Source organism: Brachypodium distachyon, chromosome 1 (genome assembly GCF_000005505.3).
Source record: "Brachypodium distachyon strain Bd21 chromosome 1, Brachypodium_distachyon_v3.0, whole genome shotgun sequence".
NCBI lineage: Eukaryota > Viridiplantae > Streptophyta > Magnoliopsida > Poales > Poaceae > Brachypodium > Brachypodium distachyon.
In genome coordinates, this window is record NC_016131.3 from 26,771,058 (window position 1) to 26,786,330 (window position 15,273).

Here is a 15,273-nt window from a genome sequence, read left to right on the forward strand (position 1 = left end):
ACTGGAGTGGTATTTCTGTTATAATTTTTTTTAAGTTGTGGTTTTTGAATAGGAAACACCCAATTATAGAAGTTCCTTGATATTTACTCAAAATCTTTAGGTGAAGTGACCGTACATTTACACCAGGAGACCCGACTACCGTCCGATTCTCCCAAATGTTTTACTCCCTCCGGCCGGAAGGAGTACTATATTCTTTATATAAAAGACGAAGGTTGTTCTGTTAACGTGGTTTTGTTCATGGCTAGTGAAAAGCAAACTCTTTTGTTTCTTAAAAAAAATCTTGAGACAAAGAATGGTTTCGACAATTTTGAAGTTGCAATTCAAACGATCCTAGTTCAAAAATGAGTTATGCGTTAGTTTGACATTGGAAACCTTTTTTTTTTGCTTCTTTCCTACTCCCTCTTGTCCATATTAATTTTTGAAATATTACATGTATTTAGATGTTTTTTTAGACATATATACATTTATATTTGAGCAAATTTGAGACAATTAATATGAATCGGAGGAAGCATGTATTCAAAACTCTCACAGCACCGGACGAGATAAGTGACACTTGTCACTGCAGGCCGTAGTAACAGCCAGCCAGCAGCTGACAAGATGGCCCCACGCCGTCGAGCTGGCATCTCGGAAGTATACAAAACGCGCTTGCCAAGGACTGGACCCCACATGGCAGTTCACACTCCACTTCGTTTTAAAAAATCTCTCTTCTTCTCCTTTCCGCCTCCGCCCAATTTTTTAACTCCCCCCCTCGTCGTCGTCGTCCTCGTCGCTTCTCGCCGCGGCCACCGCCGGCCCGGCCGGGGCGGCCGGGGCGGCGACCAGATCGGGCGATAAAAATATTCGTCCTCCCCCCCCGCCCCCGCGCGATCCTCTCTTTTCTTTTTCTCCTCGCACATGGCCCGTGGCCGCGATTCCTCGCACCCGTTTGCGCCCCCTCCGGAGTTTTATACTATTTCCCCTCACATGGCCGCGTCGCCCCTCCTCCTCCTCGCTCTGCTCGCTCGCTGCCATTAGATCCTCCTCCTCCTCTGCTCCTCCATCTCCTTGCTCCGCGTCGCGTTGTTGGCGTTGCATTGACTCCCCCCCGTCCACACTCCTCTCAATCTCGCCCTATCTCTCTCAGCTCAAGTCCCTGTGGGCTGTGTCCGTGCCGGATCACCGCGACGCGCGTTCGGAGGGACCGATCGAAGGCGTTTCAGGTGCGTTTTCGCGATCTTTGACCATGCCGTGAGGTTTCCTGATCGCCGGGTGCCGGTCTTGGCATTCCGTCGGATGCTTTGCGGGCGTAGTGCGATTCTGTCGAGCTGTTGCGCTCTGGGTGGTACTTGAAGTGTTTCTCGTTTGATCGGGTGGGTTTTGGGACCGTGGACTTGATCTTAGCGTGTCCCCGGCGTTGTTAGCTTCGCTTGGCGTTCTGTCGAACGGGTTCTGGGCATGGGACGGCGGAGCAGAACAAGGTTGGATCCTACTGGGATCAGCTTTCTGACGTGCGCTCTGTGTATGCGGTTGCTCTCGTGGTTGTTTTGCGTGCGTGTGCCGTTCTCCACTGATGAAATGTTTGACTTTCTGAGGTGTATATGTTTGGTTTGATTGGCAGTGACCCGGGCTTGATCTTTCCTAGAGTTCAGTCTAATTGTATGTTATACTAATTCGATAGATTTGCATCTGTCGTCTTTTCTTTGGATATGTATTTGATTTTATGGTTTCGGGAGTCACGTAGTAGAATCTTAGATTCAGTCCTGCACCTTTTTCACTGCCATCCCTTGATCCGAAAATGCTCTCCAGCTGCCTTGAAGAAAGGGGAGGTGCCAGTCTTTACAGCATGGAATTTCGTTAAAAGGAGAGCCGTATGTCTGCTTTTGTTGCCACAGTGACGAGCGTTTACTTGGATATCTTGAAAGCTGGAACCCTTTTGGCATTTTCGCTACAGAATTTGACTTGGATATGCATGCTCTGTTGATCTTATTTTGCTCTCAGGTCAAATTTTTAGTGTCTTCATCCCATTGAAATCACTGTGCAATTCAGTTAATGGACTATTTCAGTATAGACTAATTCGACCACCTCTCATGATTAGATTTCTTCTTTCATTTGGCACCACCAAGTTGCAGACTTGATGTTTATGCAGAAATGAAGTAGCTACTGATCCTCTCTCTATCTTCAGGTTGGTCTACGTAGGAGTTAAACTACAACCTGTACCATTCTCAGAGCAGTGGGAACATTGAAATTTGAAGTAAAAATTGGTGTGTGTGAGCTACAGTCGGCAACAACACCTGTTTGGTGCATAATCTCTTACGTTTGAGTGAGATTTCGATGTGACCAGGTAACAACGGTGCTCGTTATTGAAAAAAAATGGGGGACGAATACCTATCTGAGCCTGAGGATGAAGTCGCACCATCAATGTGGCCTGAGAACATAGGGGATAAACACCAGAAGCAGTTCAGAATGGAAAACCTTGGGAAGGACCACGATGCACTCAAGGATGTTAAATTTAGTCAGCGGCCTGTTCGTGGGGATGTCCACCGGCTTACGGAAATGGCAAATTCTGAGAAAGGCACTTCTCAAATGCAGTACTTTATGAAGCATTGGGAATATAAGCGGGCCAATAATGCTCGTCTTCTGAATGAAGAGCTTGGTCGTCTCTCCCAACAAAGAAAAGAGATTGAACAAAAGAAGCAACAAATCTTGGAAGAGCAGCGGTTTCAGGATGAGAATTATTATGCTGCAAAGCGGCAAGTACCAATACTGGATGAAGTTTACAAAGATGAATGGAAGCGACCGAGCAAAAAGAGTGATGAACTTTCTTGTAATCAAGAGCTTAAAATAGATGCAGAATACGACACTATTTTGTACTGGAAAGAGCGAGCGATACAGTTAGGAAAAGCGCTCGACGCAAGCCTGCAAAGGGAGCGTTCGTTGGAGGAAAAGTTGGAGGAAGATATAAAGAATCTTCAGTCACATACACCGGTGGAGGAATTCTCTGGAATGTTAGAACGAGCTGATTACTTCTTGCACTTGGTTCTCCAAAGTGCCCCCATTGTAATTGCTCATCAGGTACGCTTTATCTATGTCCTCACCTGTTACAGCTTTCTATGCACATTACATGCCATTTGAATGAAGGCACGTGATGGAGCACCGAAGATGAACTTCCATGCTAGGATATTTGTAAATAATACATATTCTCTTTCTTATTTACAGGATGCTGACTTGCGGTACCGTTTCATTTTTAATCACTTCCCCACACTTGCTGATGAGGTAATTTAATTCTTGTTGATACCTTGACCCTGCCTTTGTCTTTGTCATTTCTGCTTCATACTGTGCAGTGCTCTTTTGTCCTGTAAATTGCAATTTTGGCTGAAGCATAATTTATTTTTCAGGATGTCATTGGTAAAACCGACCACGAGATATTGTCAGGCGAGGGTATAGATGAGATGAATAATGTCAAGAGAGAGGTTATGGCCAAGGGTGTAGCGACTAAGAGAGAGTTTGTGTTTAATACTCCATTATTTGGAGAGAAGACCTTTGTGACATACATTGAACCAGTTTTCAGCAAATCTGCGGAGACAATTGGTGTGAATTATGTTGCAATGGACATAACAGACCAGGTGATTTTTTGAATTTACTTCTCTCATATATGCCTCTCCAGTTCCTTTTCCTGCTGAATCTTTTTTTTAGACAATTGTTCTTGCTGAATCTCGAGAATCATAAAATACTATTTGTTTCCCTTGGCTCTCTTGTGCAACAGTACACTTTTTCTTTAGTAAAAGTGGTCTCAGTGTTCTTGTTGTTCTGCGTGGGATGCATAAGATTGTAGATAGAAGCCTACAACTACATGCTAAAATTTCACTTTTATCCCGTAGAACTGTGCCTATTTCCAATTCTGTAGGAAGTAGTTGCCTCATGTGGTTTTGTAGCAAATTGGCATTATGGACCAGTGGTCAACTTTCACATGCTATATTCCATGGTTAGACTTGTAAATTTCAATTTTGGTATTGCACGTAAAAATGATATTGTGCATCATCCTTCTTGCAATGATTGCATAGACTATTCTCTGAGGGTAGTTTCCACAGGAAATGAGACTCCTTTCTCATTTGCAAGAAGTTCCTTAATTAAATTTTGTTTAATACACCACATGCTGTTCTACATTTTGTTCCATCCTGCTGAACCGCAACCCATCTACTTCTTTGCACTTTAGGTCAAAACAAGAGAGAAAATGGCGGACATAAGGGTGAGAGAAGCTATCCAAAAAGCCAAGGAAACAGAACTTAGCAGATCTCTTCACATAACTGGTCTGCATCCTGTAGCCTGGTGTATTTTACTCTAATCTTAATTGTGTGTTTTAAGTCAGGATGGTACACTGAATACTTCCAATTATCTAACATTGCAGAGGAAACAATGCGAGCAAAGCAAATGCTAGCTACCATGTCCCATGAGATCAGGTCTCCCCTTTCAGGAGTTCTTAGCATGGCTGAAATTCTCGCAACTACAAAACTGGATAAAGAGCAATATCAGTTGCTAGAAGTTATGTTATCTTCTGGAGATCTTGTATTGCAATTGATCAATGACATCCTTGATCTTTCCAAAGTGGAGTCAGGTATTTAAAACCATATGGTCTCTAAGTGAAATGAGCCATTCATCTTCATCTGTTTAAGTGGTTTCAAGGAGTTGCTGGATGGAGCACATTAAGACAAGTTTTTAAAAATAGAATATGATTAACACACACTATAGGGATATATATATACATTAAGTGCATCCTTGCCATTGTGTTATTTGTAGTAAATAAGTTCAGAATTAGAATTTTCCCAGTAAAGGTAGTCTTTTGAGATTATTCAAAATACGGCCGGTGCATTACCATTTGTCTAAGACACTTGAAATCTGAAGTAGGTTGTTTCTGCCTTCATTACTTCAGGAGCTATGAAACTAGAGGCTACGACATTTAGACCAAGGGAAGTAGTTAAACATGTCCTCCAAACTGCTGCAGCATCTCTGAAGAAGGAATTGACCCTTGAAGGGTGCATAGGAGATGATGTTCCATTAGAGGTATTGAGGAGAACCAATGATCTTTTATTCCATGCTTTTTGTGTACAATGTTGAGGTCTTTTGTATTCATGTATCTGCAAATTGAATTCAACAGCCTTACGAAAGAAAAATAGTGTACCTGTTTCTAAAATTTAAGCAACTGTGGATTAGGGGAGGCCTATGGAAATTCAGGGATTCATATACTTAAACGATATACTCCGTAATTTATTTCTCCAAAAGAATGAGATTATTTATCTCAGTTTTTTTTCCAATGTTGTTATAGGTCATCGGTGATGTGTTAAGGATTAGGCAAATTCTGACCAACTTGATCAGGTAACCTTCCATTTCATCTTCCTAAGTCATACTAGCCTTTAAAGAGGTTTGATAAAGTTAAATAAAACAGCACATGTGTTTGGATGAAAAAATATATCTCTGATGACGTTTGGCATTTGGAACCATTCCAGCAATGCAGTGAAATTTACACATGAAGGGAAGGTCGGAATAAATCTTCGTCTTGTAGATAAGCCGCAAGTGGGATGTGAAATAGAAGCCGGAGAACTTCGTATGAGAGCCCATCCTGCAAGCCCAATAACTACCGACGCAGAAAATTCTATTGCCTCTCCAAGACACTCTGATAAAGATACTTTGCGTTGCTCCAATCGTGAAGATGCTTGTCAGAATGGCATTGCATCAAATGAAAATTTCAGGGAGTATCACGAGGGAGAAGTTGTTTGGCTTCGCTGTGATGTATATGACACTGGGATCGGAATACCAGGTTTTCCCTGACATTTATTGATTGTACATGATGCATGATCATATTAGAAACTTATACTTCTGTATATGCTTTATATCCTTTCCCCTGACTCTTTCAGCTTATGTTAACCTGCAGAGAAATCCTTGCCATTTCTGTTCAAGAGGTATATGCAAGCCAGTACAGATCATGCAAGAAAATATGGTGGCACAGGGCTTGGCCTAGCGATTTGCAAGCAGCTGGTATGTTTTTTTCTCAGTTCTAGTTAATAGATTCATCTAAAAGACGCAATTATCATATTCAGGTTTCGGTTTTGTCTCCATACAAGTAGTTATGCATGCATTAAACACTGATACCTGGAAATACAACATAAATACTTTAATGTCTAACCATTCTATTGATTTTTCACAATGATTTAGGTGGAGTTGATGGGTGGTACTCTAACTGTTGTCAGCAATGAGAATGAAGGATCAACATTTACATTCGTGATGCCTTGCAAAATTCCTGTAAAAGAGGAGCACAGTGATGGTCCTGATGACATGCCCAATTCTCGTAATGATTTCACTACCACTGATATAGAAGGTTTTTTCGTTTTCAAGCCAAAAGTGCGACATTCTCTTCTGTTTTCTGGAGTTCCAATGATGAACAACAAGATGTTTGGCAGCAAGCTTATGTGCTATGATCCTGCTAACATATTAGAGGATCCTAAGATGTTGACCAATGGTTTTGGACCAATGAAAGAGAACTCAGGGAAGCGTAGCCCTGCTGCTAGTCAGTCCAATGGTCCAAGTGTTGGGAGCATAGATGAAGAGCAATTGGATGGTTCGATGGCCCTTGAAGTGAATAGTCAAGCTGAACGAGTTTCCAGTTCCCGAGCCGATGCAGTATCAGTTTCAGGAGCTGGCATCCATGAGGGTAGGAAAGCTTGCAAAGCTCTTGAAGAGAAAACACTTAACAAGAAATCCAAGTGTTCTCCAAGTAGCAGTAAGGCAAAGATCCTCCTCGTCGAAGATAACAAAGTCAATATAATAGTGGCAAAATCAATGCTAGAGCCTCTGGGTCACGGAATAGACATAGTAAATAATGGAGTGGAAGCAATCCGTGCAGTACAGCAGCGTCAATATGATCTTATCTTGATGGTAGGACAGACAACATTCTCAATTATCTAACTTTATATGCTTGGCATTAATTTTGGTTACTCGTGTTTACCTCACCAGTTCATCCATATGTAGTTATCACTTCATTCTAAATTGCCTCAACCTGAAAATCTTCTAAGATACCAAATCAATACCCTGACAATGCTAAGTTTTCTTTTTGCGGGGATGACGATGCTAAGTTTACATCAGAATTTAATTTCCAGCCAGCTGCCACATGCTTTACATGAACAGAACACTTCTGGTACAAAATAAATAAATAAATAATGGAGCAAACAGCTTCTTAACCTGTTAGGTAATGGGTAAGGACTATACCAATTGCTTGACTTGTTGAAATATGTTACAAGCTTTCATGGGTTATCTATTGTCGGTGACAATGATTAGTTATCCTAATTACTCCTATCTTACCAGTCACCATGATCCAGTACAATTGATTTATTTTTGGGGGTATTGCCCTACCTTTATATTTTATAAATTTAGTTTTAAACAATTATTGCACCTCAAGTTGTGATATCTTTATCGGTACAAACTTAAAACATCTATCATATATTAACCTTCTTCTACTCTTCTGCTGAAAATGGTTATCGTACCTTTTTGACAGGATGTTCACATGCCAGTAATGGATGGCCTACAAGCCACTAGATTAATCCGTTCTTTTGAAAATACTGGGTGTTGGGACGCTTCTGTAAAGCCTTTAGACAGCCAGATGATAGCTAACACAGCTATTTCATCTGATTGTGCACAAGAAAGGAAAGAGAAGAGAGTTCCTATAATTGCGGTAAGCTTACTTTTGAACAATCCCAAACTCATGTTAAATAGTATCTCTGTCTCAGGTTTGTTTGCATGTTACATCATGAATTTTCTATTTTCTTGATCACACACTCATATGCAATACCAACTAGCAAGTTTCCAAAATGCTCATGTTTTATGGTGAAAAACAAAATATGGTCCTGAGGGTATGCCCTACTTCTTAAGAGAAGTGTCTAACATTTCAGATAATAGATTTACCTATACTTTGTAATAACACAATGTGAAAATAACATGAAGATCCACTAGTGTAAGTGTTTCTCTGTCTCCTTTGACATATCTAAACATGTTGATGCTAGGATTTGGAGATTTTCCAGTGTCTTTCTCGCCATGAGATTTCACTTCTCCATCTGGCTTTAAATGCCAATGCATGGGATTTCCTTGTGGCTTGTGAAGCCTCGATAATAGAATTGTGACAATTCATTAAATCGTTTTTTTTTCTGGAATATTGTATAACCCCAAGAATCACATTATGCATTGCAGATGACAGCAAATTCATTCGCAGAGAGCGCTGATGAGTGCCTTGCCGCAGGCATGGATTCCTACATATCTAAGCCAATGAACTTCCAAAAAACAAAAGAGTGCCTGCAGCGATATTTGTTATCTCAGTAACTAACCAATTGTTGTAAAGTAGAAAGGTAACTTTTAGCTTAGGAAAGTTTTGTGTAATCATATTGGTCTTTCTTGTAAATGTTATTCACTCGGTGCATCAAAAATGCAATAGATATAGTGTATCCTGTCTTCTCAACCACTTACCTTGCTGATGGGAGACACAGCTCTTCTTTAGAGAACGGGCCTACCTAGCTCCATCAGTAAGATCACATAGCTTACTCAATACTTAAGAGTCCTTATTTTCTGTATGAGACATGAGCTTATATGGGGCCATTTGTATATAATTCTAATGGAGGTTCCTTTAAAAGTTAACCATCTATCTCTACTGTCAGCAACTTCGATTTTATGATGAGGTGACGTAGAGTTCAAGCTATCTTCCTTCTGCTGTGAAACGGCTACTGATATATGCATTGCCCAAATATTTGTGGATTAAAGCTGTCATCTTTATGATATGGAACTTATACTACGGAGTAATATTGTTGACTCTAAGATGTATGCATTACCTCTGAAAAATGGTTGTCTTGCTTCCTCGACTCAAATAGATTCCTCGTCTTGTTACCAAATGATGCCTTACTCAAATAGACAAAATACTGGCACAAACCAGTGAACTGCAGTATTTTTCAATGTGTTGTTTCTTTTTATAAGTGATCAATTAATGCCTGCTATGCCATGTTCCTTATCCTAGGAATCCAGCTCTGCTATTGCTGGAAGCGTGGAACGTTGACATCAATATAAGCTCCTTGAGTTTTTATTCTAGAGATTGTCTTGCCACATTCCTAGCATCATGCTATATGCCAAGGTTTGATGTTGGCTTGTGATCCAAATCCCAGTGGCCGGAAGTTCCGGCCATTCCAGACGCCAGAAGTTCTGGCCCAACTTCCGGCCGAACCTCCGGATGCTCGCTGTTACTTTTTGGAAAATTGCGGAACTTGATGCGGAACTTTCGGATATTCAAGAATATGCGGAACTTCCGGCCTCCAACCGGAACTTCCGGTGTGTCCGTTACGGATCTGCTTTGCCCTAATGTTCCTGCTATATATACCCCTTGTAAGCCGCCGTTTTGGGCAGAGTTCGCACGAGTTGAGTTCGTGAAATCTCCCGGCATTGTAAACACTCTCATATAATGAAGTTTCGCTGGCTGGCGCCTGTGGCTTTTCCCTCTCGTTGTTTGAGAGAGTTTTCCACGTTAAATCCGTGTGTCCTTGTGCTGTGATTTCTTCTTTGTTCTTCGTTCTTGCTTGTCGCGTTCATAACAAGTGGTATCAGAGCCCAAGGTTCCGCCTAAGGTTTGCGACATGTCTAACTTGAAGTTCAATCTGCCACAGCTGGACTACACCACACGATTCTCGTTGTGGCAAGTGAAAATGCGGGCGATTCTCGCCCAAACTTCAGATCTGGATGAAGCGCTTGATTCCTTCGGCAAGAAGGATGAAAAGGAGTGGACTGCCGAAGAAAAACGCAAAGATTGTAAGGTTTTGTCATTGATTCAACTTCATCTATCCAATAATATTTTGCAGGAAGTGTTGGAGGAGAAATCTGCAACAGCCCTGTGGCTAAAACTGGAATCAATCTACATGTCTAAAGATCTAACCAGTAAGATGCATTTAAAGATGAAGTTGTTCACCCATAAGCTGCAAGAAGGTGGTTCGGTAATATCTCATATAACCGTTTTTCGAGAGATAGTTTCTGATTTGCAAGCTTTGGAGGTTAAGTATGATGATGAGAATTTAGCCATCTTACTCTTATGCTCATTGCCTAGTTCTATACAAATTTCCGCGATTCAATTCTTTATAGCCATGACTCTCTAACCCTTAATGAGGTTTTAGAAACACTTAGACAGAAAGAAAAGATGAAGTCTATGGTGCAGACCAATGGGTCGTCGTCAAAGGCAGAAGCTCTGCAGGTTCGTGGCAGGACCGAGCAGAGGAACAACAACTATGGCAACCGAGATAAGAGCCGGGACGGAAAAGCTCGTTCAAAGTCCTGTGGAAAAGATAAGTTCTGCAGGTACTGTAAGAAAAATAATCATGTCATTGAAGATTGTTATAAACTGCAGAACAAGTACGCCGGAGGGCGTAGACTTTTGAAGGTATCTAGAGGTTCTCTCATTCACGTGATAGGTGATATGAATTCTGCCAAATTATATGTTTTAGAGGTAGCACTTTGCCTGGTTTTGCTGCTGCTATTACACCTAATGATTCTAATGATTGTGCAAAAACGAATCTGTGACATATGCGTCTTGAGCATATAAGTGAACATGGGATGGCAGAGTTGGTCAAGAGAGAGCTGATCGATGGCTGCAACTTGAGTAAGCTTAAGTTTTGTGAGCACTGCGTTTATGGTAAGCACAAAAGGGTTAAGTTCATTTCTTTCACCAAAGGCATATTAGATTATGTGCATGCTGATGTTTGGGGACCCTCCTGTAAGATTTCTATTGGTGGTGCTAATTACATGCTTACCATTATTGATAATTACTCAAGAAAATTTTGGCCTTATTTTCTGAAACAAAATCTGATGTTTTTGGTGCATTCAAGAAGTGGAAAGCTATGGTAGAAAAGCAAACTGAAAAGAAGGTGAAAATTTTGCGTACTGATAATGGTGGTGAATTTATTTCTGATGAGTTTGAGGAGTTTTGCAGCAATGATGGTGTGGTTAGGCACTACACGGTTGCCCGTACTCCACAGCAAAATGGCGTGGCTGAACGCATGAATAGAACCATCATATCAAGGGCCCGTTGCATGCTGTCCAATGCAGGTTTGGGTAGGCATTTTTGGGCTGAGGCAGCTTCCACCGCATGCTACCACATAAACAGGTCACCTTCTATTCCACTTGACAAGAAAACTCCCATTAAGGTATGGTATGGTAAAAACCTGCTGATTATCACAGTTGAGAGTTTTCGGTTGCACCGCTTATGCTCACGTTGATAATGGAAAGTTAGAGCCTAGAGCTGTTAAGTGCATTTTTCTTGGCTATGGTTCTGGAGTTAAAGCTTTCAGGTTGTGGAATCCTGAAGCTAAAAAGATTTTCCTGCGCAGCAATGTTGTCTTTAATGAAAAAGTTATGTATCATGATATTTTGTCCACCGATGCCTCTCGCATTGAAGAGGAGAGACTTAAAGTGCAGGTGGAGCACATTGATAAATTGTTGACAACGATGATGCTCAGGTTGATAATGGTAATGATGATAGGAACAATGATGATAATAATGATGATATTGTTCCACCCTCACCACCTGTTTTGCAGCAACCTACACGGTCTATTGCAGCTGACCGTCCAAAGAGGAATAAAGCTCCTCGCCCACGTTTAATTGAAGAGTGTGATCTTGTTTATTATGCTTTGAGTTGTGCAGAACAGGTGGAGCATGATAGTGAACCGGCCACATATAATGAAGCAGTTGTTTCCGGCGACCGTGTTAAGTGGTTGTCTGCCATGCAAGAGGAGATGCAATCTCTTGAGAAGAATGGCACATGGGATGTTGTGCCCTTGCCTAAACAAAAGAAGGATGTTCGCTACAAGTGAATCTTCAAAAGAAAAGAGGGTTTGTCTCCTAATGAGCCTATGAGGTTTAAGGCAAGGTTAGTGGCAAAAGGTTTCAGTCAAATAACAGGTATAGATTACAATGATGTGTTCTCTCCAGTGGTAAAGCATAGTTCCATCCGTACTTTCTTTGGTATTGTTGCTATGCATGATTTTGAGCTTGAGCAATTAGATGTGAAAATTGCATTTTTACATGGAGAGCTTGAGGAGGAAATATACATGGACCAACCTGAAGGGTGCATAGTTCCTGGTAAAGAGGAGTTTGTTTGCAAGTTGAAGAAGTCTCTTTATGGTTTGAAACAATCTCCTAAACAGTGGTATAAAAGGTTTGATTCATTTATGATCTCACGTGGCTTTAGTAGATCTCAGTATGACAGTTGTGTCTACATTAAATTTGTTAATGAATCACCTATATACTTGCTGTTATATGTTGATGATATGTTAATTGCTGCCAAGAGCATGAAAGTAATCACTACTTTGAAGGCACAACTAAGTAGTGAATTTGAGATGAAGGATTTTGGTGCTGCTAAGAAAATCCTAGGTATGAAAATTAAAAGGGACAGAAAATCTAGATTGCTATTTCTTAGTCAGCAGAGTTACATTGAGAAAGTACTTCACCGTTTTAATATGCATGATGCAAAGTGTGTTAGTACTCCTATTGCTTCTCATTTCAAGTTGTCAGCGTTGCAATGTCCTACTTCTGATGAAGATACTGAGTATATGTCACGAGTTCCCTATTCTAGTATTGTTGGTTCCTTGATGTATGTCATGGTTTGTTCATGTCCTGATTTATCATATGCTATGAGTTTGGTCAGTCGTTACATGGCTAATCCCGGTAAAGAACATTGGAAAGCTGTTCAGTGGATTTTCAGGTACCTCCGTGTCACATCCAATGCTTGCTTGAAGTTTGGCAAGACTGATGAGGGACTCGCTGGCTATGTGGATTCAGATTTTGCTGCCGACTTGGATAAAAGGATATCCCTCACAGGTTATGTGTTCACGGTAGGTGGATGTGCTGTGAGTTGGAAGGCAACACTGCAACCAGTTGTTGCTCAATCTACAACCAAAGTAAAATATATGACTATTGCTGAAGCTTGCAAAGAGTCTGTTTGGTTGAAGGGTTTATATGCTGAGCTTTGTCAAGATGTTTCTTGCATTAACCTGTTTTGTGACGGTTAAAGTGCTATTTACGTTACTAAGGATCAGATGTTCCATGAGAGAACCAAGCACATTGATGTCGAGTACCATTTTGTTCGCGACGTTGTTGCACAAGGTAAATTGAAGATATGCAAGATCAGCACTCATGATAATCCTGCTGATATGATGACAAAGCCTGTTCCTATTGTTAAGTTTGAGCTATGCTCAAGGTTAGTTGGTATAACTGTTTAGCCCCTAGTGGTTGTTGGCGCCGAAAGTGTTTTCTTTGTTGTTTCAGGAGTTGTTGTTGTTTATGCTATAAGGAGGAATTTGCTATAAGGAGGAATTTGTCTCAAGGTGGATGGCTTGTGATCCAAATCCCAGTGGCCGGAGAACTTCCGGCCATTCCAGGCGCCGGAAGTTCCGGCCCAACTTTCGGCCGAACCTCCGGATACTCTCTGTTACTTTTCGGGAAATTGCGGAACTTCCGGATATTCAAGAATATGCGGAACTTCCGGCCTCCAACCGGAACTTCCGGTGTGTCCGTTACGAATCTGTTTTGTCCTAATGTTCCTGCTATATGTACCCCTTGTAAGCCGCCGTTTTGGGCAGAGTCCGCACGAGTTGAGTTCGTGAAATCTCTCTGGCGTTGTAAACACTCCCATATAGTGAAGTTTCGCTGGTGGCGCCCGTGATTTTTCCCTCTCGTTGTTTGCGAGGGTTTTCACGTTAAATCCGTGTGTCCATGTGCTGTGATTTCTTTTTCATTCTTCGTTCTTGCTTGTTGCGTTCATAACATTTGATACCAATTGACATCTAGTCATGGCCATCTGTGAAAGTAAAATCTTAGTAACTGCATTATTACAGAGAGTTGGCATTTAAGAAGAATTATCCCGATATTCCTGTATCTCAGATGCCCGCAGTAAATTCTAAGCTGGAGCTTTGCATGAAACAATTTAGAAGTATTGGGAAAGAATCCCCCACAAGGATAAGAATCGCTAAATGATCTCTCCTAGATCATTATGTTGGATTAAAGCAGCAATCACCAAATAAACAGTTTGCTTTTCTGATGGAGACCTGCACTAAGCCCAGTGTTGCCTATTCTCCTTCCTGTTGGTTACAACAGATTTGCATCAAATCTTGTTCTAATTCTCTTTATGATCCAGCATGAAGCATCATTTCTTAATTACAGCATAATTTTTTCCCTTGCAGATGATCCTAGAGCTGCTTCATAAAGATCTGGTCCTGATTCTACCATTGTTTATTCCTTCTTACAAGTGCCGGTGTCACTAGCAGCAGTGAAAGGGGCACACTGAAAGGGACCTGACAAATGCAATGGATAAAGCTCCCCCTTTCTTCAGGTCGGGGGAAAGGTTTTCCCTCCAGGAGTGATGTGCAGAACAGTTTGAGCACAAGGGCTGCACGAGCAAGGGTTGATGTACGCCTGAACAAGCTCATTGTGGACGGCCAGGCGGTCTCCGTCACGCGACCCGGTTCGTCGTCATCTTGACGGCGATCGGTCATGAGAAGGAGCTACAGATCAGCAGCCATTTTCACCAGCGAGCTAGCTTCAGTTGCATGCGTGGCGCCTATCTACTCTTTCTTCAGATACCAAAAGGGGGACACAAGTTGGTGATGGCATATGCGCTGGGTGGATGCATCTTGCTTTCTTGTGCCCTGCATCGCCTGATAAGCAGCCCTTCTGCAACATGTGCTGCCACTCAAGAACATCCATGCATCTGAACTTTTTTTAAATAGTGGAACAGAATCTCTCGCCTGTCCTCTGAAGCATAGGTGCACACACAGGTCACAGCCAACCGTTTAGTACAGTCAGTCAAGTTACAAAACAGCAAAAAGGCTGTAAAGGCAACAAAAAAATGTGACATGTCACATAAAAATCAAGAATTACATAGACTATGCAGCATTTGCCACTCAAACCGGGACATAAATCCCCCGATGGCCTATCCATGCATGCATCTGAAGTCTGCCTATTCTGGATAATATCTTAGTATTTTATTGTACCCACAAACAAGAATCTGAATGTGCAGTCATTCAGACAGAAAACTGAATCGATCCTTCTTCAGGGCCGGCTGGTATCTTCTCTTCTCAAGCATCAGGTGCTCACCATCATGGCCAAGAACTCACCAGGAAGCCCACCAGAACACCAGCCAGGTTACACTCCTCTTTTGCTTTGCATCTGCTACAGTTTCAGAACACCTGAGCTCTGTAGGCAGGTACCAATTCCTTCCTGCGTCCCAGA

General features: G+C 41.6%; 1 protein-coding gene across 1 annotated transcript; it reads left to right on the forward strand.

Annotated features, from left to right (window-relative positions):
• Nucleotides 1-738: 738 nt before the first annotated feature.
• Nucleotides 739-8,659, forward strand: LOC100821560 (probable histidine kinase 1). Its single transcript, XM_010241783.3, has 13 exons — nt 739-1,199; nt 2,162-3,051; nt 3,196-3,252; nt 3,375-3,602; nt 4,193-4,286; nt 4,385-4,591; nt 4,907-5,037; nt 5,300-5,349; nt 5,481-5,791; nt 5,906-6,009; nt 6,187-6,906; nt 7,523-7,699; nt 8,212-8,659. The coding sequence occupies exons 2-13, from the start codon at nt 2,350-2,352 to the stop codon at nt 8,338-8,340; spliced, it is 2,910 nt and encodes a 969-aa protein (XP_010240085.1). The 5' UTR covers nt 739-1,199; nt 2,162-2,349; the 3' UTR covers nt 8,341-8,659.
• The last annotated feature ends 6,614 nt before the right edge of the window (nt 8,660-15,273 follow it).